Below are 24403 nucleotides of genomic sequence, written 5' to 3' on the forward strand. Positions count from 1 at the left end.
ATCACATTGATTGATTACAAATGGAGATGACCAAAACCTGGGTCAGATGACAGGGGTTTAAACAGGAAACACAAGATGTTAACCATTAAAGTCCCACTGATGCAACAGTAGAAAATTTGGCACAGCTGGGTGAAACGACGTTACCGTACGACGCTTCGCCTTTTGGCCACTAGGGACGCGTGCCCGCAGCGTGTGCCCGCTCCCGATGCGAGTGCACGGCGGGCGTGATGACCACCGGGCTCCTGCGATTGCTCATGATAGAGCGAGAACCAGGATCTGTGTGTGTAAAAACACAGATCCAGGTTCTTTAAGGGGAGTACTATGTATGAACACTGATCTCTCTCTCCTCCTAGACAATCCCATCCCCCCCCACAGTTAAAAACACACCTAGGGAACACAGTTAACCCCTTGATCGCCCCTAGTGTTAACCCCTTCCCTGCCAGTGACATTTACACAGTAATCAGTGCATTTTTATAGAACTGATCGGTGTATAATTGTCAATGATTTCAAAAATGTGCCAAAAGTGTCCAATGTGTCTGCCATAATGTCACAGTCCCGATAAAAATTGCGGCCATTACTAGCAAAAAAAATAATAATAATAATAGTAAAGCCATATATCTAAAACTTTTGCGTAAACCAATCAATATACACTTATTGTGATTTTTCTATCAAAAATATGTAGAAGAATACATATCGGCCTAAACTAAGGAAAAAAATTGTTTTTTTGATGAAAAAAATGTGGGATATTTATTATAGCAAACAGTAAAAGATATTGTGTTTTTTTCAAAATTGTCGCACTTCTTTGTTTATAGCGCAAAAAATAAAAACCACAGAGGTGATCAAATACCACCAAAAGGAAGCTCTATTTGTAGGAAAAAATGGGAAAAAAAGGACATCAATTTTGTTTGGGTGCAACATCACACAACCGCGCAATTGTCAGTTAAAGCGACTTAGTGCAGAATCACAAAAAAAATGGCCTGGTCATTGAGCAACCAAATCTTCCGGGGCTGAAGCAGTTAAATCACAGTACAGGCTAAATAATACATTTCAAAGACTTATTTCAAAAACAGTTAACATCCATCCTGTTATTCATACTAAACGGCCTCCTGGTATTTAACGTGTGTATCCACCACACCTCCCGTTGAAGCAGGGTGCGATGGGTGCCGCCCCCCCTGTAAATTGTTTAGTTTGTTCTAGACCGAAGAAAGAAAACGTTTCAACGTTACCTCCATGCACTTGAAATGGTTTAGATATATTCAAAATGTTTTTAGCATTTGGATTGGCAGGGTCATAACATTGGCAGCATAACATAAAATTGGTTGCTTCAGAAATATTTTTCATAAAAAATATGGTGCTACTCCTAAAATCTTTTTATTGCCATTCTGTTCTTCCTATTTAAATATTTTCAGAGTCATTGACATAGAAAGGCTATGCTATGAAGTTGTCTACAGCTTTTGAAGCTTAGCTCCAGCCAAAACTCTATTTTATTAATTTTGGATAATGTGGATAAGGACTGGAACCCCTTAAAGTTTTTATTTTATTTTTTTTATTTATTAGTGTAGCACTGACCCCCGAAGGAGCTGCTGGTTATTTTTGGGCTTACCGTTACCTTCTTGACCTCGTGTGCGTCTAAGGCCGCGTACACACGGGCGGACTGTTCGCCCAACCTTGTCCGCTGAACAGTGTTTGGGCGGACAGTCCGCTCGTGTGTGGGCTTTCAGCGGACAGTTTCAGCGGACAGTTGGACGGACAAAGTCTTTCGGAAATTCCGAAAAACTGTCCGCTGAAACTGTGTTTGAGCGAACAGTCCGTCCGTGTGTGGGCCTGTCCGCTGTACTTTCGAAATGAGCGGACTGTTCCCGCTCGGAAAGTCCGCCCATTTCGAGCGCGTGTACAGGTAGGCGGGGCCCGCGAAGGAGACGTCGCGGGCTCCGCCGCCTGGAATGGGCTTAAAGGGGAACCCCAACGCCGAAAAAAATCGGCGTGGGGGTTCCCCCAAAGTCCACACCAGACCCTTGTCCGAGCACGCTACCCGGCCGGCCAGGAAAGGGGGGCGAGCGAGCGCGCCCCCCCTCCTGAGCCGTACCAGGCCGCGTGCCCTCAACATGGGGGGGTGCCTTGGGGAAGGGGGGGCCGCGCGGCCCCCCCACCCCAAAGCACCTTGTCCCCATGTTGATGAGGACAAGGGCCTCTTCCCGACAACCCTGGCCGTTGGTTGTCGGGGTCTGCGGGCGGGGGGCTTATCGAAATCCGGGAGCCCCTTTAAGAAGGGGGCCCCCGGATACCGGCCCCCCACCCTATGTGAATGAGTATGGGGTACAATGTACCCCTACCCATTCACCTGTGAAATAAAGTACAAAAAAAAACACAACACAGGGGAAAAAATATTTTATTGCACAGCTCCGGGGGTCTTCCGTCTTCGGGGGTCTTCTCGCCGGACTCCTCCGCTATGTGTGTGTAGCTCTTTTACTAGCGGAGGAGTCCGGCTTTCTTCCTCCCCGCCGCCGGCCGCTTCTCCCGACTTCGGGGGTCTTGTCCCCCTCTTCGGTTCTTCTGCCGGGCCACCACGCCTTCTTGTAGCTCTTTTACAGGCGGTGGCCCGGTCTTCTGTCGCCGCTGCCTTCCGTTCTTCTGTCGCCGCCTTCGGTTCTTCTGCCGGGCCACCGCGCCTTCTTGTAGCTCTTTTACAGGCGGTGGCCCGGTCTTCTGTCGCCGCTGTCGCTGTCGCCGCCTTCCGTTCTTGTTCTTCTTCTTCTTCTTCTTCTCCAGGCGATGTTGACACGTCGCTCCCTCCGGCCGGAATGCCAGGGACACGCTCCGCTGCCACTTATATAGTGACAATGGGGCGGTGTCACATGGTATATGTCACATGGGTTGGTCACATGGTGACCCCGCCCCCTTACGATGTCATAGTCCCCATGTGACATCAACCCATGTGACCAACCCATGTGACATATACCATGTGACCCCGCCCCATTGTCACTATATAAGTGACCGCACAGCGCGGCTCTGGCATTCCGGCCGGAGGGAGCGACGTGTCAACATCTCCTGGGGAAGAAGAAGAAGAAGAAGAACAAGAACGGAAGGCGGCGACAGCGACAGCGGCGACAGAAGACCGGGCCACCGCCTGTAAAAGAGCTACAAGAAGGCGCGGTGGCCCGGCAGAAGAACCGAAGGCGGCGACAGAAGAACGGAAGGCAGCGGCGACAGAAGACCGGGCCACCGCCTGTAAAAGAGCTACAAGAAGGCGCGGTGGCCCGGCAGAAGAACCGAAGAGGGGGACAAGACCCCCGAAGTCGGGAGAAGAGGCCGGCGGCGGGGAGGAAGAAAGCCGGACTCCTCCGCTAGTAAAAGAGCTACACACACATAGCGGAGGAGTCCGTCGAGAAGACCCCCGAAGACGGAAGACCCCCGGAGCTGTGCAATAAAATATTTTTTCCCCTGTGTTGTGTTTTTTTTTGTACTTTATTTCACAGGTGAATGGGTAGGGGTACATTGTACCCCATACTCATTCACATAGGGTGGGGGGCCGGTATCCGGGGGCCCCCTTCTTAAAGGGGGCTCCCGGATTCCGATAAGCCCCCCGCCCGCAGACCCCGACAACCAACGGCCAGGGTTGTCGGGAAGAGGCCCTTGTCCTCATCAACATGGGGACAAGGTGCTTTGGGGTGGGGGGGCCGCGCGGCCCCCCCTTCCCCAAGGCACCCCCCCATGTTGAGGGCACGCGGCCTGGTACGGCTCAGGAGGGGGGCGCGCTCGCTCGCCCCCCTTTCCTGGCCGGCCGGGTAGCGTGCTCGGACAAGGGTCTGGTGTGGACTTTGGGGGAACCCCCACGCCGATTTTTTTCGGCGTTGGGGTTCCCCTTTAAGCCCATTCCAGGCGGCGGAGCCCGCGACGTCTCCTTCGCGGGCCCCGCCTACCTGTACAAGCGCTCGAAATGGGCGGATTTGCCTCCGCCTTACGTGGGCGAGTCCGTTCATTTCAAAAGTTGAGCGGACTGTTTGGCAAACAGTTCGTTGAAACAGTCCGCTCGTGTGTGGGCAAGTCCGCTCATGCAAATTTTGAGCGGACTGTTTGCCGAAACTGTTTGACGAACAAGGTTGGGCAAACAGTCCGCGCGTGTGTACGCGGCCTAAGGGTTTCCCGAGGTAGATGGCCCAACGAACTGCAGAGATTGACATTGGATCCACTTTAGGGATTTTTTATTTGCAAAAAACATTTAACAGAACACAGTCTCTCAGTAGGGAATAGAGAGTATGGGTAGGAAATCTCAGGTACTCTTGGAACTGCTGACACTTGAATGTCTCTCTCTATGCAATGCAGGCAATAGCCATTCACAACTGGATATTACAACTATCGGATAAATCCCCTGCTGGTGAATTTAGCAGCCGACAGGTGATTCACATAAAGCAAAGTCTCTGCCACAGACTTGGTTGTAGAACTTTAGAATGAAAAGTCTCTGCCACAGACTTGGTTGTAACTGAAGGATGAAATTAGAGGACTCTCATACGGTACCAGTATCTTGCAGCCGGTCCAGCAATACCATATGAGTGTGGATTCACCTGGTGTCCTTTCCAGCTTAGCTTCCAGGCTCTTGCTGAGTAGCCAGCCTTGTGCATGGCCCTCTTCTGAAGAGTCATCCCCTGGTTGCATTTTCAGTTGCTGGGCCTCTCCAAAACCGAGACAGCACCGAACCACCTTGGAACCCTCCTTCCAGTTACTGTACCTCGGGCTAGCCAGCCCCGAGACTCGGAAACCGATGGATCTGCACCCCAGGCCATGAGGGCCTCTGGGGGCTGGTCAGGAGGACCAGGCAGTCAGAAAGAATCCTCTGGACTGGACCCCGAATCACATGACCTCAGTACCTTAAGTACCCTTTCCCAGAATACACAGCAAGACAACGCACCCACTGATTGGTTTTCCGAGAAAGATTGGCACCCAATGCGTCCAACCGGACTGTGTTCCAATACCTGCTAAAGGTGACACCCACACCTATGGCCAAGCAGCACACAATGCAGTCCAGCCAAACTGATACTGAGACCATAATTTACTACAATTAACCCTAAAACCCAACTATGGTCTTAGGAACATTTATATTGACAAAAACATTGCGCGTGCTCTTCAGGAGCCAGGCGCTACATTAGGTTTGTATGCAAAGCAAATACAGACAGTGTTTGAACAGGAGTACATCGCTAACAGTTATCACAAAGAAATTGCATTTGGCCTGGAACCTCTATAAGGTTTTACATGCTGTCTGCCTTCATTGAGGAGATTTTCTTTGACTTCTCTTTCTTACCTTGAAAAATCTCTTGAGATGAAGGCAGAGGTTCAATCATTCTTTACTCTTCTAAAAACAACTGTACTGTATGTTTGCTGTCTAAGTCCCAGTTGGGGAGACTTTCCATTACTCCCTGTTTTGTCTGACACTCATAACCTGGATTTAAAGAGGAACTGCAGTCTGCTCACATAATTTGCAATAAAAACATCTTTGCCATTCTGAAGCTTCCCTCGAACCACTTTGCATATTATTATATATATACTGTGATTCTGTACTTGCCAAATATGCTGCAGAAATCTCCTTCCACTGAGTCTGGCTGCAGCCATTTTAACTGTGGGCAGCTGAAACTGCTGCCTGTTCACTTCCTGGATTTACACAGACACACAGAGGCACACCTCCATCTCTGCAGCCATGCAGTTCTCATTGGCCCTCTTATGACTCATCACCCCTCCCTTCCTGTGAAACTTTGTATGAAAGTGTACAACTGTATGATGTCATAAGCCTAGGCATATTACCAGACAAGAAACAGGAAGTGGGCTGTATAAGGTATTTACTGGCAGAAAAAAAAAAGTTTTACTATCCAAAGTTAAAACAACAAGGCCAGAAGATTTAATAGATGGAAACATAAAAAATTAAGGTCCACTTTAAAATGAGGAGGAATCTCTGCAATAGAAGTGACAGTAACCCTTACTCTGCCATAAAAAATATCTACTGCTGTTAATATCCTCACTGGGGAGATCTCCTCTTGTCTCCTGCTTTTTGTGATATCCCTCAAATAGACATAAAGTGAGGGCAAATCTCCTGAACAAGGACACAGCCAGCAATAGAAACCTGACAGAGGTCAACAATTTACCTAAACATGTATAGTCTGTTTTTATTTTGGATATTATTAACTGTACTATAGCTATATTTGCTTGTACTTGTGCTGCCATTAAATCTTTATGAAGCTTTATAAACTGGAATGAAAGGAACATGTCCAGGAGCCCCAAGACTTCAGTTCACTCTAAGCTTCAGTTTCATTGTAGTACCAGCAATTATTACCCCTATGTTTGTCACTTTTATTTTCCCATAGGGCACTGGTGATGACGATGCTGTTAAAACCGTTTTGACGTCCCCGGAAAATCGGATACTTATAAAGAGGATGCTTATTAAGTGTGCTGACATCTCTAATCCATGCCGAGCACTGGAGCAGTGTATTGAGTGGGCTGGTAGGATATCAGAAGAGTATTTTGCTCAGGTACAACATACATTTGGGGAACTCATGGAGAGTAAAGCTGCCATACCCTAGTAGAATTCCATTTTAAAAAAATCAATTCAAGGCCTCATGCACACTGGGGATCAAAAACGTCACTTTTAATGTTTTTTTTTTTCTGCTTCTAAACACCTCTCCAAGTTAGCCTATGTGTCCATGCATAAATGTGCATTTAGCGACAGGACTGTTTAGCGACAGAAAGAAAGAAAATCACTTTCGTGTTCAGGATAGGAGGGTTTCATCAGAAAAAAACACTTGATGCACCTAAACACACCCAAATGCTAGGCTTGTTCAGCGCTTGAGCATTTATTTATTTTAGTGACTAGAATAATTTAATATTCTGGCCAATTAAATGACTGAACACCCAAACGATTGACACGACTAAACGCTATCGCAAAATGCAGCTTTAGGCACTTTTTTATGTTGCTTTTCTTCTTGCCAGGAGAAAAAGCGTTCAGAGGAGCATGAGGCCTAAGAATGTTTGATTTTCTAATCGTTAGTGTGGTTGACATTTGTTTTCAGCCACAGTGATGGGAAAATTTGAAGAAGTAGGAAGGAAAAAATTTTCTCAAAGGAATGGATTTCTGACAGTGTGTGGTTTTCACTTGACAAATGACATTCCTTGCTAAGTCAAATGTTAAATGAAAACAACATTTTTAATTACTTTTCAATGAAGTCTAATGCCGCGTACACACGACCGGACTTTCTGGCAGAAAAGGTCCGATGGTAATCCCGAAAGAGTTCCAACGGACTTTTGACGGAGTTACGATGAACTTCCAAACGAACGGACTTACCCACACATGAACGGACCAAAGTGCGTTCGTTTTGAACGTAATGACGTACAACGGGACTGGAAAAGGAAGTTCAATAGCCAGTAGCTAATAGCTGCCCTTGCATCGTATTTGGTCCGTGGGACTAGCATACAGACGAATGGTTTTCCCGATAGGAATTGATTCCGTCGGAAAGATTTAAAACATGTTCTACGTCTAGGTCCGTCAGACTTTTTGAAAAAAAAAAAGTCAGCTGAAGCCCACACACGATCGGAATATCCGATTAAATTATTCCGTCAGACCTTATCTGCTGGAAAGTCCAGTCGTGTGTACGCGGCATTAGAAGAAAACCTGCAAGAACCTGCAAAAGACTTGAGACTGGGGCAGAGGTTCACCTTCCAGCATGACAATGACCCTAAACATACAACCAGAGCTGCAATGGAATGGTTTAGATCAGGGATATGCAATTAGCGGGCCTCCAGCTGTTGCAAAACTACAAGTCCCATCATGCCTCTGCCTCTGGGTGTCATGCTTGTGCCTGTCAGTCTTACTATGCTGCCCTAGCGTCGTATTTGGTCTGTCAGACCAGCATAGAGACAAACGGTTTTCCTGATACAAATCAATTCCGTCGGACAGATTTGAAACATGTTCTATTTCTAGGTCCGTCAAAATTTTTGAAGAAAAAAGTCTGATGAAGCCCAGACACGATCGTAATATCCGACGGAATGATTCCGTCTGACCTTTTCTGCCAGAAAGTTTGGTCGTGTGTATGCGGCATTAGACTACTTAGAATATTCGTCTGCATATTCATATGAGCTTCCATTTGAAATTCTACTAGTATATGGCCAGCTTTAAAGCAGACCTAAAGTTGCAAAAAATTGCTAGCAGATGGAGTTTTTGGTAGAAGATACTTTGTATGTCTCTTAAAATTTGCTTTTTCAAGCAGCTATTAATTCGTTTGGGTACATTGCCTGTGTCTCATTATGGCATTATGGCAATACCACCCACAGTTCCCCACTAAGCCAGTGAAATGTGGTCTGTACATAACTGGAGCTTTTCATTTTCTCCTAAAGCATAAGTTCATCTTTGTAAAAAAAAAAGAAAAATTCACATATCGTGGGTGCAATGCATGGTTCTTGCAGACTGTCAGTGCAAGCTGTCTGCTCGTACCTCTTATGGGCAGGTAGTTACACAATGACAGGAAGTATCAATTAACTACCTAAAGCACGCAACAGTGCCCTGGTAGCTCATTGAGAAGCTGACAACCACAAAAGATTTAGGTACTTGTAGTTCTCACATTCACAGAACTCTGTGAATGAATGACGCAGCTGTCACTTAAATTGTGACAGTTAGTGCGGGGAAAAAATGCCCCACTGGTGGCCACAGCGGGGGATTGGGAGGGGGGCGCGGGGGCTGCTGTATCTATAACATATTACATGTTACACCCTGAATATGGGTAAACTTATCCTTTAACTAATGAGGAAAAGAGTTGGGGTGAACACCCCCTTGCAAAACTCCTAAACAGGGGAAAAGTTCTAACCCAAACAATGAACCCCATTGAAGTCTATGGGAGCTGAACAGGAAAAATAAAACGTGCACATTTTCAAGGTAATTAATTAGCCATAAAACGGGTATGGGGGTCTGGGTTGTGCCTTGGGGGACATGTATCAATGCAAATGATTTAAAAAAAATAATAATTCTGCAGGAGCAGTGATTTTAATGGTGCTTTTAAAGTGCAGCAATAAAAATAAATATTCCTTTAAATATAGTGTCAGGGGGGGGGGGTACCCTTAATCGGCCTGTAAAGTGGCGCATTAGTCTACCTGTAAAGTGGCGCATCTAAAGCATGTATAGAACATGCTGCAGCAAAAATTACATTTATTACAAAAGTAAAATGAGTCAAATCACATATAAAATGACTCAAGGTTGCAATTGCCGGCACCCAGCTATTGAAAAAATTAGCCTGTATGGACTGGGGGGGCGCCATGCTGCTCTTTAACAACCAGCTTAATCAGATTTTGCCCAAGCAGGGTGCAAAATGCAATGTGCAGTGCATTGCAGGGCATTCGGCAGGGCAAACACCACGCAAATTCACGCGTTCCCCGAACGGCCAATGTTCAGCCCGAACCGTTCGCCCCAACTTTAATAAGGAACGTGTTTTATAAAGAAAAGTTATTCACTGACTTATTCCACTTCTTTGTGCCTCTTGGGTTGTGAGACCCACTTTCTTGAAAATGTAGCCATTCTCTTTGCAGTAGATGCTGGGCATACTATAAAGAGATACATAATTTTGTTTTCCTATTGTGTTTTGCTGAGGGTCACAGATAAAGTGAGAAGATTGGCATTGATTTACTAAAGGCAAATAGTGCATTTTGCAGTTTCTCCAGAGCTTAGTAAATGAGGTGAAGTACATTGCAAAGAATACTCAATCACAAGCAAGAAAGAACAACAGCATTTTTGCTTGCACTTGATTGGATGATGGAAGTCAGCAGAGCTTCCCCTCATTTACTAAGCTCTGGAGCAACTGCTCTTGCAAATGCAATTGCTTTTGCAAGGTGCACAGGACACAGTCTATTTGCCTTTAGTTCCCATTGTCTCATGTCATCCTAATCAGTGCAATCTGAGAGAGGCTTGTTACCTTTCCATCTGAGAAGAACAGCCATGTCTACATGATGTAGCTTCAGGATAAATCACCACTTTATTCTGTCTTGGACTGATCCTCAAGGATTTTTCCAAAGCATGGATGTGTGAAAACTACAAATTCATATCGCCTGAAAATGTAGTATTTTCAATTATTACGCTCCATGCACACTGGGCTTAAAAAAAAATGTCTGTTCTCTCGGGAGTAAAAAACGCTCATGTACAAAGTTTAGACGAGTTTAGGAGAGTTTTACGTTTTTTCTGCCTCCAAGCTCCAATCGGAAATGTGGACCAAAAGGGTTTATTTTCTCTGCATCTAAACGTTAAACTCAAAATATGCCTCTTAACCCCCCTGGCGGTATTCCCGAGTCTAGCTCGGGGTGAAAATTCAGAACCAAAAGCGGTAACCCCGAGCCAGACTCGGGATCGCATCGCTGGATCCATGATGAGTTTACTTACCTTGTCCCCTGGATCCAGTAATGTCCACTGTGAGACACTGTGAGCGGCTCGTCCTCCGCTCGATGTATCACATCGCCGGGCTCCGTTCCCTGCAAGCTTTGCGACGCACGGGGACGGAGAACGGCGCCAAATTTAAAAACTGAAACACACACATTACATACAGTATAATGTAATCTTACAGATTAGAAAAAATTATATTATACAAGGCCGCGCTCAGGCAAATGAACAGGTTGCTGCCTCCCCTAAATCCCCTAAATTTACCCCACTTTCTTATATAATCTTACAGATTACATTGCTGTATGTAATTATTAATTATTTCATTATTAATTATTTCACATCCCCTTTGTCCCTAGTGGTTTCTCCAGTGTCCTGCATGCAGTTTTATATTATAAAAACTGTTCTTTATGCCTGGAAACTGGAGATTGTCCATAGCAACCAAAACTGTCCCTTTACATCAAAAACAGCGATAATAAATTAGAATCACTCGCAGAATTGAGCGATAGCGATTTGTGGGGAGATCCGTCATCAAATACTGAAAAGTAATGACAGCAAAAATTCTGCAACTGAGCAAATTTCAGTGTTTTTGATTTGATTACTTTATTGAATCATTTTTATTATTATTATTTGATATCATTATTTATAGTTATTTATTATATTATAATTTATGATTTAATTTTTCAAACTTTATCATACCCGGGATTCCTAAGAATTACAGGACTACAATATAAAACGCCAAATTTCCATGCAAAATAATGGTACCGCTTTCAGCACCTAAGGCCGCGTACACACGGGCGGACTGTTCGCCCAACTTTGTCCGCTGAACAGTGTTTCAGCGGACAGTCCGCTCGTGTGTGGGCTTCAGCGGACAGTTTCAGCGGACAGTCTGACGAACAAAGTTTTTCGGAAATCCCGTAAAACTGTCCGCTCAAACTTGGTTTGAGCGGACAGTCCGCTCGTGTGTAGGCTTGTTCGTCAAACTAAGTCTCGCGCATGCTCAGAAAGAATTTACACGCCGAAGGTTGCATTGCAGTGTATAGGACGTCGTTTTTCTAGTCCCGTCGTACGTGCCGTTCACGTCATCGCGCACGGTTTCAGCGGACTGTTCGTTCATCGTGTGTAGTCAAGTCCGCTCATGCAAATTTTGAGCGGACTGTTTGTCAAACTGTTTGACGAACAAAGTTGGGCGAACAGTCCGCGCGTGTGTACGCGGCCTTAAATCTGAAATAATCATACCGCCAGGGAGGTTAACGTCCGAATGTGCTTTGACACATAACATTGAGCTGCTTCTACAGGCAGAACACAAAATTCCTGTAGAAGCAGTGTTTTTTAAGCCAGTGATGCACACTGGATCCTTATAAGCAATTCATATTGACTATAAAATAATTTTTTCTTTTCTGCAGACAGACGAAGAGAAGCGGCAAGGTTTACCTGTGGTAATGCCTGTGTTTGATAGGAATACATGTAGTATTCCTAAATCCCAAATCTCATTTGTGGATTATTTCATCTCGGACATGTTTGATGCATGGGATGGTAAGATAACATTTTATATATTACGGAATCCATTATCTCATTACATATTTTATGGAGGTTTATAAGGCGATGTTTCTCAGGAAAAACTTGAGAACCTTCAGGTTAAGTGGGAAAAATGTAATGGCCAGTAACTGTGACACTAGATTTAAAATCAGGCTTTTATCATGTCTCCTTTTGTTGTATAGTTAAGTGTCAGCAGTGCACTGGTGCAGGAGGAAACCTACAGTGACCACTTTAACCGCTGACTGTTCTAATCATTAATTGATGACATTGAAAAGTATGATGTGGAGAGACGTCACCTAACACAGTGACCAAGTCTCAGCTAATAAATACACTAAAGAGCACACTCTGGGTTTGTTTAACTGAAGCAGCAGAACAATTCCACTTAGCCCACTGAATAAAGGGAAGCTGTGTTCACTTGGATCATCCAAGGCAAAATCTTCTTTTTTTTTCATCCCTAATTTCGTTTACACACGGTTACATATTCAAAGTGAACGCAGCTAAAGAAAACACAATACCAGGGGTATTGAATTAAAGCTTACAGAAGCCTGGTCTATATTTTTGTCTTCCAGCAGAGGTCCAAATCGCATGTTTTCACATGACAGCCACCCTCTTCTCTTAGGCTAGGTTCACATCTCTGTGGCTGGGGAACAAATGCACAAAAGTACAGGGCATTTCACATCACACCTCTCCCCACCCCACTATTTCCTCAGCCCCCCTTCATTGTAGTGTTCTCAGCCCCCCTTTACCACTTCCACGGTAGTGTTCTTATGTCCCCCTTTACAACACCCCTTTCCTTCACATCAACCCCCCCAACAGTAGTGTCCACAGCCCACCTTCACTGCAGTGTACTCTGCCCCCTTCACATAACGTCCCACAGTATTGTTCTCAGCTTCTCTTCACATTACCACCCTCAGCATCCCTTCATTGTAGTGTTCTCAGCCCCCCTTTACTGCTTCCACCCACCGTAGTGTTCTTATGTCCCCCTTTACAACACCACCCCTTCCTTCACATCAACCCCCCCCAACAGTAGTGTCCGCAGCCCACCTTCACTGCAGTGTACTCTGCCCCCCTTCACATAATGTCCCACAGTAGTGTACTCAGCTTCTCTTCACATTACCACCCTCAGCCCCACTTCACATTACCCCTCCCTTTCACAGTAGTGTTCTTAGCCTCCTTCACAGTAGTGCCTTCACATCACCCCCTGTCCCCCATCCTGCATGCATCTGACAGGCACTGGTGAGGCTGCATCTGACAGGCACTGGTGAGGCTGCATCTGACAGGCACTGGTGATGCTGAATCTGACAGACACTGGTGAGGCTGAATCTGACAGGCACTGGTAGGCTGCATATGACAGGCACTGGTGAGTCTGCATCTGACAGGCACCAGTGAAGCTGCATCTGACAGGCAATAGTGAGGCTGCATCTGGCAGGCACTGGTGAGGCTACACCTGACAGGCACTGGTGAGGCTTCATCTGAGAGGCACTGGTAGGCTGCATTTGACAGGCACTGGTATCCTGCATCTGACAGGCAGCTTGCATCTGACGGACACTGGTGAGGCTGCATCTGACAGGCACCGGTGAGGCTGCATATAATAGGCAATGGTGAGGCTGCATCTGACAGGCAGGCTGCATCTGACAGGCACTGGTGAGGCTGCATCTGACAGGAAATGGTGAGGCTGCATCTGACAAGCACTAGTGAGGCTGCATCTGACAGGCACTGGTAGGCTGCATTTGACAGGCACTGGTAGGCTGCATCTGACAAGCACCAGTAAGGCTGCATATGATAGGCAGTGGTGAGGCTGCATCTGACAGGCACTGGTGAGGCTGCATCTGACAGGCACTGGTGAGGCTGCATCTGATAGGTATGGGTAGGCTCCATTTGACAGACAGGCTGCATCTGACAGGCACTGGTGAGGCTGAATCTGGCATGCACTGGTAGACTGCATCTGACAGGCAGGTTGCAGCTGACAGACACTGGTGATGCTGCATCTGACAGGTCGGCTGCATCTGACAGCACTGGTAAGGCTGCATCTGACAAGTACAGGTGAGGCTGCATCTGACAGGCACTGGTCGGACTGCATCTGACAGGCACTGGTGAGGCTGCATCTGGCGGACACTAGTAAGGCTTCATCTGAAGGACACTGGTGAGGCTGCATCTGAGAGGCATCGATGAGGCTGCAATTGATGGACTGGTGAGACTGCATTGATCTCTTGTGCCTTGTCTGCAGTCTCTGACCATCTCCTGTATCATGTCTGCTAGAGGTTGACCGAATGGAATTTTTGCTAATACTAATAGCAGTGTGTTTAAGTTTAAGTAAGAGATTGCAGACATGATACAAGAGATGGTTAGAGATTACAAACAACATTTTTCTTGAGCTTTTCTTGCACTAAAGGTGCCAATAATGGCCAAAAATAAATTCATATTAATTGAAATTGATGATATTAATTAAAAAGTCGAATATAATACAATTATATAAAGAAGATACCTTTTTTAAAAAAACTGTCATTTTTGGTTTCAGTTTTCAGCTAAGTGCATCCTGTATTTTCGGTTTTGGCACCAAAATTTCCGTTCGGTGCACCCCTAGCATTTACAATTGTGACACAAGCCATATTGTAATTGAAAATGATTAAAAATGACCTTTCCTTTTCAATCTGCTGCTCTGTAATTTTCTGTAAAATGCAATGCAATTTGGCAACCTGGAGGCACTCTGTACACAGATGACGTACAGAACGCCCCCCTGAAATGTAATTTCCTGCTTGTGGGATTGGCTGACTGATATTCCTAGAAGTCTGCACTAAGATGCCAATTTAGATTTTGTCATTTTTGGTGAGATACTCCCAAAGAGAAATCACGGCTAAAGGCATGCAAACCTTGCCACTTTCCTCATTAGAGCCCTGCAGGTGCAGCAGCTGATTGATAATTATGAAATACGTCTATACAGATTCACTGCACATGGACACAGACAAACAGCTATTTCTTCAGAATAACAAAAGGTAGGAATCTGCAACAAAGATTGGTAAAATCCCTGCACTGTACATAGGTCATGTTTGTTTCTCAACAAATGTGGAGTTACTCTTTAACTAAAGTATGCATAAAGATTGGACTTCAAAATCAAAGCGCTACAATCTGCTTTGGTGAATTTAAAAGCAAATCTAATAAAATATTAAATTTATCAAGTCGTTTTTTTTTTCCCCCTCACAGCATTTGCTGACTTACCGAACTTAATGCAACATCTGGACAATAACTTCAAATATTGGAAATCACTAGATGAAAGACAGCTGAAAACTCTACGACCACCCCCAGAATAGCTGACACCCTTCAGTCAATGAAGCCCATCCTTACAGGGGATCCAGTTCGTTGTTGGTAACTTCATCTATACCAGAGCGTGCTTCACGCTGTGAAAGTCCCATGGATCATCAGGTCAAAGGTTACCTCCAGTACCCTGCAGTAAGCATAAAAAAACAAAAACACAATTAAATCAACGGATAAGCCTTTTTTTTTTTTTTTTTTGCATTACCTTATATCACAAGTTAAATTACACTGGATTGCTGCAATATCAGTGCTGACGGGTTGTTCTCAAAAATGGGAAAAAAAAAACATTGCCAATTTTCTTCATACCTGTATGGAAACATCAATGATATCTTGGACGGAAGTTTCCTTCGAGAGATGATGCAAAGAAAAACAAAAACTCAGACTTGCAAGTGAAGGAAAATCATTGTTCGTGTCTCGCGGCTTTGAAGAGAACACTCTGCTTTTTTTTAAAGCACTTATAGTTGTTAACAATCAACACATTAAATGCACTCTTTCTGAAGGAGTTTTTGATCTCTGAAAAATAGATCCACTCTATTTTTTAATATCACCGAAAAAGGGGCAATCATTCACCTCTGCACACTACTGATAGGGAGCTTTCTCAAGGCTGTTTAGTAGCAAATTGTATAAAGAAATAAAAAAAAAAAAACTACACAGAAGAGTTTTTGAACTTGATCAATAGCATCTATGATTAAAATATGTTTTATTTATTTTATTAGATGTTCAATATTTTCTATGGATTTATAAAAAAATAATAATAACAAAAAACAAAAAGCCAAAGCCAACTTTAGATGCATTAAAAAAAACACAATTCATAGTCATTATTATACCTTTAATTAATGTACAGACCTTTTATTTTCATATTGCAAATACAAAAATATTATTCAAATGACACATTTGTATTGCACTGTAAGAACTCATTGTGGATGTTTAAACTATTGTTTGGAGGTTCTGATTTACTTTGATTTCAGTTTTTTCTAATACTGGATGGTGTCATAGAGGATTCTGTAGCTTTGAATCCAGTGCCACAAGAGGGACATGCTGTACTTTTCATTTGGTGGTGGCCATGAATTTCTGTCAGTTAATTTCACCCTGTGATGCCAGTGGGCACCTAGAGTTGCTATGCAATGTGTTGGAAGGTCCACTGGTCCATCCTACAAGGGGAGGATGGCACCTGCTTTTTCTCTCCAACAAATTTTGCAGTTTGGTTCCCTTACAGAAGTCTGCCTTATTTTCTACACTGTTTCTACAATGCATTCCACAGCAGAAATGGACAAGGAGGTATATATTTAAACATTTTGTAGCTTCTCTATTTTCTTTTGCAAGGGTATACCTTAACTCCAGTTTCATAAGGTATTCACAGATTAAATAAGACACTCACAATAAGCACCAGTAAAAATAAAGTGTATATTTTAAGAATTGTCAATTGTTGGTATTTTTATTACTTGTATCTTTTCTTTCATGTCAAAAGCTGCTAGCACTGGCATAGGACAGGTAAGGCTTTATAGGGCCTAAGAAGTAGCATGTCCTACACATTCCAAATGCAATAGGTGGGGAAGGGACCTTCACAATCAGTTCCTGTGTATAATGTGGTTTTTAACAAGTGTGTCCTTTTAAACTCCCACCCACTGAAAAGTTTTTTTCCTTATGCTAGGGTTACCAGTACGGCATTTGTATATGGCTATCATAGCCCCTCTCAAGCGTCTCCTATCCAATGAGAATAAGTTCAATGCTTGTAGTCTTTCCCCATAACTGAGGTCCTCCGGTCCCTTTATTAACTTTGTTGGCCTTCTCTGGACTCTCTCCACTTCCAGCACATCCTTCTTGAGAAATCAAGATGCGGCCGGACCAGAGTCCTGTAGATTGGGAGAATTATCGTTTATCCCTTGAGTATATCCCCTTTTTGATGCATCCTAGTATTATTTTGGCTTTGCTTGCAGCAGCTTGGCATTGCATGTAATTGCTCAGCCTGCCATCTACTAGGACCCCAGATCTTTTTCCATCCTGAATATCCCCAGAGGTTCTACCCCTAGCAAGTAACTTGTGTTTGTATTTTTAGCACCCAAATGCACTACTTTACATTTTTCAACATTAAACCTCATTTGCCATGTAGATGCTCACCCCGTTATTTTATTTTGGTAATGTTTCCACATCTTGCTGTTAAGTTATTGCCCTACTTAGCAAATACTGAGATTGAGCTGTTTTTCCCATCTTCTATGATTAAATGAAAAAGAATTGGTACCAGGACAGATCCTTGGGGGACCCCACTTACCACACCAGACCATTATGAGTACTCGCTATTTATCAACACCCTTTAGACTCCCTGTAACCAGTTTTCTAACTAGGTATATAATTATGGTTCATGCCAACAGACCTCAGTTTGTAAAGTAAATGTTTATGGGCAACTGTAGCAAATTCCTTTGCAAAATCCAGATACACCACATCCACAGGACTTCTTTTATCTAGATAGCAGCTCTCCTCCTCATAGAATGTTGATAGATTGGTCTGGCAAGAACAATCCTTCATCAGTCCATGCTGATTACTACTACTAATGATACAATTTTCATCAGCAAATTCACTTAGCAAGTCATTGTTGGTAGACCTATACAGAAATAAAAGATAACAAGCAAAAGGCCCCTGAGAAAACATTGCAGAGCATGCCATGGTGGCATCTTTGAGCTGCACCTACAGCAAAATCAGTCAGCCTGAAACTATGCTGGGCAACTACAATACAACACAATTCACAGTCATAGCTATATGAGTGTTACATTTTTACATCGGTTTGGTCACAAAAATGTACAGTGTGTGTCACCAAAGTCCAAAAAAACCCCCCTCTAAATGCAATTTTATCCATTGCGAAATAGTTTGTAATTTCCAACACAAAGTGATACCCAAACAATTAATGAATACAGCTGTAAACAGTGCTTTGCATTCTGCTCTTGCCATTTATATCTCAAATAGAAAATATGCTGTATTTTTTTAACTATTATTGTCAGACTATATAAAGGTATTAATGTGTGGACTCATCTTGATGCATTCTCTCTTATAAATGAACACATTCATGTTAACTCATTGGGTAGGTGGATTTAGGAAATTAAATGCAAAGCCCTCTTCTATGGATTCTGCAATAAAATCAGAGGTACGTTAATCAGATATCCCTGGCTTCCCAATCTCAGAGACCATTTAATGGTTCCAACAATAATTCACATTATTTATTGATATAAGAATTGCAGTTCTTACCAACCCTTCTTACCTTTTTTTAACATTTATGAACAGTTGTGAACAGTCCTGTGCAGATAGTGGCTGCGATGCAACTACTTCCTGAAATAATTATGTTACTTCCTAAGTTACTTTGAAATTGTGACTGGTAGTTATGTTTAAACACAGTCATCAACAGAAGTCATCCTCAATGTAATTTTGTCAAAAACAGAGCTATTATTGTTTTTATAAAGTATATATTTTTTTATAAATAATCGCATCACTTCCATGTGCAGAGTGATATCTAGTAAATTCATTAGAGTATTGCTCAGTCTATGCTAAGAGGTAGTAAGGCAGCGTTGACTGTTGCTGGCAAAATTTGTGGAGCACCTTAAGCAACCTATTAACTAGCTTGATGTGGCCTTCTACCAGGATGTGTTGTTGGACTCAAAGAATAGATTTGAAGATGTCACTAAAATTGAAGTATGAACTAGGTGTTAAAATGTATGTCCACTTTTCAAGTCAGATTTTAGAAAACCCCACTATAAGTTTTCCATTCAAATAGTATACCTAAAAATTATTTTTAAAAATTGTACCTTTCTAGGTAGGTACCTTTTGTACCTTTCTAGGTGTTTGGTGCAGGTTTGGGGCAGAACTATGAACAATGTGAAATGAGAGGAAACTCAATCTGTCCCCACTGACAAAGAGGGAAACACGGAGAGTGGAGAAGCCCCTCTCACTTTTAGGCAGACCATACGCAGTGCTGAACTGGCAGAGATTCGAACCGTGTGTCGCCGGCCTTAAACCTTTGTTAGGACAGACTGTGTTCTAATTTACTTTACAACTAATAATGAGATCTGCCTGCACAGTACAGACATGGTTAATTATGGTAAACTTTAACTTCTCAGCCCCATTTGTATAGCGCAAGGAAATTTTAGTTGTGGAGTTTTTAGAAAAGACCAAGTAAAATGTAAGAAACATTTTTTATTGTTTTTAAATTCTGCAATATAAATGAGAAAATGTATCCCATATAAAGTAGGTGTAATCCTAATTTCGCTGTAAAAGTACAAATACACTTCATGTCCTTAGGCCATTTTAAAAAGTTCTGTACTTGAAATGGTTTAATCAAGCTCGGCCATCCTTTCATCTTTACGGTAGTGAAAAGGGCTGCCCCCATCAAGTCCCTTACCCTCCTCTCCTGTGCTTGGTTAGCTGCAGGGGAGACATTGGGGGTCTAATAGAATGCTGACATCCCTATCACCTGCTATGCTATCATGTAGTGGGCTTGTTAGCCTCTTTGTGATAGCAATGAAGTTAAATTACTGTGTATTATTTTCTAGCAAAAAGACAGCAGGTTGGTAAACAGGAATACAGGCAACAGGTGCTGATCAGGAGCAGAGCAGGCAAGTCTGGGTACAGGCCGGGTTCAGCAATGGGCGGGCAACGAAGTACAGAGGAGCTGGCAGAAACATAGTCAAACAGGCCAGGGCCAGGTGCAGACAGAAGTCAAGGGAATCTGAGAAGCAAGCCAAGTCCGGAGATCAGGAACGCAGATATGGGTACAGGAGCAAGGATGCAGGCAGCTGATGATCAGGCAGCACGGAGCAGAGTGTGCTGCAGATCTAAATAGGCTGACTGGTGCCAAATGCAGCGCACGTGTGTGTGCCAGTGTGCACAGGCACACGCACACCTGCACGCGCCAGAACACCAGCCCGCACACCAGCCCGCACACCAGTGGCCATAGGAACATGCAGACCAGTGCCCACAGGGGCTCGGACGCGTGCCCGAATACCGGCACGCACACATTGGCCAACCGGATCATGCACACCAGTGCCCACAGGAGCGCGCACTGGCGCCCACCAGAGCGGCCAGCACCTCGTTCATCCAGATAACCTCTCTGACAGTGCTCCCTCCTCAAGGGCAGACTCCGGATGCCTAGTTGAGCCAATTTGGAGGCATGAGAGTTCTTAAATGCTTGTAAAAGTTCACTGGCATGTAAGTTGTCTTGGCGGTCATGCCCTCTCCATTTGATGAGGAACTGGGTTTGATTGCATCTTTTCCTGCAATCCAGAATTGCTTCCACTTCGAATTCCTCCTCATTATTGGCTACAACAGGCTTGGGAGGGCTGGTACTTCAGCCAGCAAAGGAATTAGAAGTAACAGGTTTCAGGAGATTCACGTGAAAGACCGGGTGAACCTTCAGGGAGTCAGGCAGGTCAAGTTGGTAGGTGACGTCATTAATTTTCCTTTTCACCGAGAAAGGACCCAAGAACTTGGGGCCCAATTTTTTAGAAGTACAAGCCAATTTCAGATTGGCAGTAGACAACCACACTTGGTTGCCAGGTTCCAAAATAAGTTCCCCGCCCCTCTTCCTATCAAACATCTTCTTATAATACTCTTGAGCCTTGGCCATGGTTTCTTGCAGCAATTTATTGTTAGAAGAGAAGAAATCCAAGGTTTCAGAGACTGCAGGAACAGTACATTCGGGTATTGATCTGGGCATAAAAGACGGGTGGAAACTATAGTTGGCGAAGAATGGCGTCTGATTGATGGACGAATGTAGAGAATTGTTATAAGAGAACTCAGCAACAGGGAGCAAGGAGACCCAATCATCCTGAGAGAAAGCGGAGAAGCAGCGGAGGTATTGCTCCAGAGTTTGATTGGTTCTCTCAGTTTACCCATACGTCTGGGAGTGATAAGCTAAAGAAAATGGCAATTCTATTTCCAAGTAAGCCACAGAGGGCCTTTCCGAACCTAGAGGTAAACTGGACACCTCAATCGGACACAATACTCATTGGAACCCCATGCAACTTTACTATTTCCTTAACGAAAATCTTTGCTGTCTCTGTAGCTGAGGGAGTGCCCCTCGTAGGAAGGAAATGTGCCATTTTGGACTACCTGTCCACTACAACAAAGATGGAGGAAAAGCCTTCTGATGGAGGGAGTTCAACAATGAAGTCCATCAAGATCATATTCCATGGTCTCTCTTGGGCCGGTAAAGGTTTTAATAGGCCCCAGGCTCTTGTCTGGCTGTTCTTACTTCGGGCGCAAGTATTGCATGAGTCAGCATAATCCTTACAGTCCTTGATTAGGTGAGATCACCAGAAGGTACGCTGTACCAGGTCAGTAGTCTTCAGTACACCAAAATGTCCAGGCAACTTATGGTCATGGCAAAGCTCCAGTACATGTACTCTTAGGCCGTGTACACACGGGCGGATTGTCTGCCCAACTTAGTCCGCTGAACCGTGTTTCAGCGGACAATCCGCTCGTGTGTGGGCTTCAGCGGACAGTCTGACGGACTAAGTCTTTCGGAATTTCCATAATTTTGTCCGTCTAAACTTGGTTTTGTCCGTCCAAACTTGGTTTCAGCGGACAGTCCGCTCGTGTGTAGGCAAGTTGGACGGACTAAGTATGGCGCATGCTCAGAAAGGATTTACACGGCCGAAGGTTGCATTGCAGTGTATTGGACGTTGTTTTTCTAGTCCCGTCGTACGTGCTGTACACGTCATCGCGCAAGCTTTCAGCGGACTGTCTGTTCATTGTGTGTGGTCAAGTCCATTCATTCAAATGTTGGACGGACTGTCTGTCGGATTGTCTGACGAACTTAGTTGGGCAGACAATCCGCCCGTGTGTACGCGGCCTTAGGCCCTCAGGGACCACAATCTTGCCCTTGTGCCAGAACAGGCCATCCATAGCATAATTCTCAGCAGACGGGAACATTCCCATAGAGGCCTGTCTAATCCGGGAGATGAGATCCCCTTGAAGAAGCAAGAAGTTCCCAGAAGGAAGAATGGTGTAAGGAGGTAAGGTTTCCTCAGAGTCATTAAAACATATGGGAGAGAGCGTCTGGTTAGATATTTTTGGAGCTGGGTCTGTAGGTAATATGGAACTGGAATCTAGAGAAAAAAAGTGCCCATCTGGCCTGCCAAGGTTTTAGTCTCTTGGCTTTTCTCAAGTACTCCAGATTTTTATGGTCAGTATAGACCAAAATGGGATGTGCAGCACCCTCCAGTAGATAATGCCACTCCTCCAAAGCCGCTTTGATGGCTAGAAGTTCCCTATCCCCCACATCCTAATTCCTTTCCGATGTTGAAAGTTTGCGTGAGAAGAACCCCACTGGGTAAAGGAGAGCCTTGGCACCCTACTGTTTGGAGAGCACCGCTCCTAATGCGATTTCAGAGGCATAAACTTCCAAAACAAAAGGTAGAGCAGGATTAGGGTGTTTAAGAATTTTAGCTGAAGTGAACAGTTCTTTGAGTTTTTCTAAGGCCAACTGTGCCTTAGGAGTCCAGCAGAATCGGGTCCCTTGTCTGGTTAGTTCGGTAATAGGAGCGATTATTGTAGAGAAACCTCTGATGAACTTCCTGTAGAAATTGGAAAAGCCAATGAAGTGCTGCACCCCTTTCTTATCTGTGGGTGCAGGCCAGTCCTGGAGAAGATGCTCCCTGAGGGTTAGAGGAAGAAGACAGGACCTGAACTTGTTCCTCTAGTGAGGCCCGCCAGGTGCCTACAAAGTTTATCCATGGGGGAGGCCCCCTGTCCGGACTCGGTCATGGCTGCCTGATACTGACAGACTGATAAGTCCGCTTGGGCAGAGGGTGGTCTCCCTTATGTGTCCGACTCGCGGCCCCTGATAGAGAAAACAGGTGGCACGGGAGTACGGAGTGGTATGAGAGCCTGGTAGTAAGGATCCTGATGCTGGACGGTAGGTGATCTTCAGACAGCAGGTTGGTAAACAGGAATACAGGAAATAGGTGCTGAGCAGGAGCAGAGCAGGCAAGTCCGGGTACAGGCCAGGTTCAGCAACGGGCGGGCAATGAAGTACAGAGGAGCTGGCAGAAGGGTAGTCAAATAGGCCGAGGTCAGGTACAGGCAGAAGTCAAGGGAATCCAAGAAGCAAGCCAAGTCGTCAGGAGATCAGGAACGCAGATACGGGTACAGGAGCAAGGACACAGGGAGCTGATGATCAGGCAGCACAGAGCAGAGTGTGCTGCAGACCTAAATAGGCCGACTGGCGCCACGTGTGTGCGCCAATACGCACAGGCACGCGCCTGAACACCAGCGTGCACACACCAGGGCCAACCGGATCATGCATGCCAGTGCCCACAGGAGCGCACACAGGAAAGCGCCCACCAGAGTGGTCAGCACCTCGTCCATCCAGGTAACCTCTCTGACAAATGCTGATTTTATTGTGTGAATTTTTTTTTAATTTGCCCAGAGAGGAAGGGGTTAACGTTGGCTTCCTCTGTAATGGTATGTTAAATAAAAATAATTTAGCACAGAGCATATAAAAAAGCCACACTATAAATAGGTTTTCTTTCCTGTTCATTGAGAGAAACAGAATTTAGAGACATTTGGGTTACGCAATAGCCTACTACAATTTGAACACTGGCAAACAATGACCAGTTTGGTATAACCCCTCCCACTCCCAGCTTTCCTTGTTTTTTTGCTAGTGTTCTAGGAGGATTGAGAAAAGCTTTTTTACTAGACATTTTTTCTTTTTCTCTTTTTTTTCAATAAAGACTGCTCTACAATCTGCTTGAGCTAGTCTATTTATGTATCTATCTGAATCGGCGGATCTTCATCAATAGCTTCGGAGGCTGTACCTAGACCCTACTGGAATGCACAATTCCAGGGCTTGCCTAGAATGTGATTTTCGGGCACTGTGCTCTGTATTTCCAAACCTTTGTGTACTGTGTTAGCCATGGTGTGCTTTCCAGGTGCAGAGCTATGGTACACCCTCTGGAGTGACTCTGATTCTGAAGACTCATTTATGAGTAGGGCTGAGCATCGGAAGCCTCTTCTTTTATTAGAACCACTTAGCATCATTATCCCTTTTTTCCTTTAAAAAGCTGAGGAATTGCATGCTGTGCAGTGATAATTTAGTTGACTAAAATGGTTTCGTCTACTAAATGAATACTATTTTAGTCATTAAAAATATGACTAAAACTAAAACAATTCAGA

At 44.4% G+C, this 24403-nt stretch overlaps 1 protein-coding gene across 4 annotated transcripts in view; it reads left to right on the forward strand.

The window, feature by feature from the left end:
• Positions 1–16667, forward strand: part of PDE8A (phosphodiesterase 8A) — a 448334-nt gene extending 431667 nt beyond the window's left edge. For all 4 annotated transcript variants that reach the window (XM_077471009.1, XM_077471011.1, XM_077471008.1 and 1 more), the window contains 3 exons: positions 6351–6515; positions 11800–11929; positions 15134–16667. In XM_077471009.1, coding sequence (XP_077327135.1) covers positions 6351–6515; positions 11800–11929; positions 15134–15240 — 402 coding nt within the window. In that variant the 3' untranslated portion in view covers positions 15241–16667. The remainder of the gene's footprint in view (positions 1–6350; positions 6516–11799; positions 11930–15133) is intronic.
• The last annotated feature ends 7736 nt before the right edge of the window (positions 16668–24403 follow it).

Source organism: Lithobates pipiens, unplaced genomic scaffold, assembly GCF_037356315.1.
Source record: "Lithobates pipiens isolate NorthernLeopardFrog02 unplaced genomic scaffold, aLitPip1_a1.2 Scaffold_8, whole genome shotgun sequence".
NCBI lineage: Eukaryota > Metazoa > Chordata > Amphibia > Anura > Ranidae > Lithobates > Lithobates pipiens.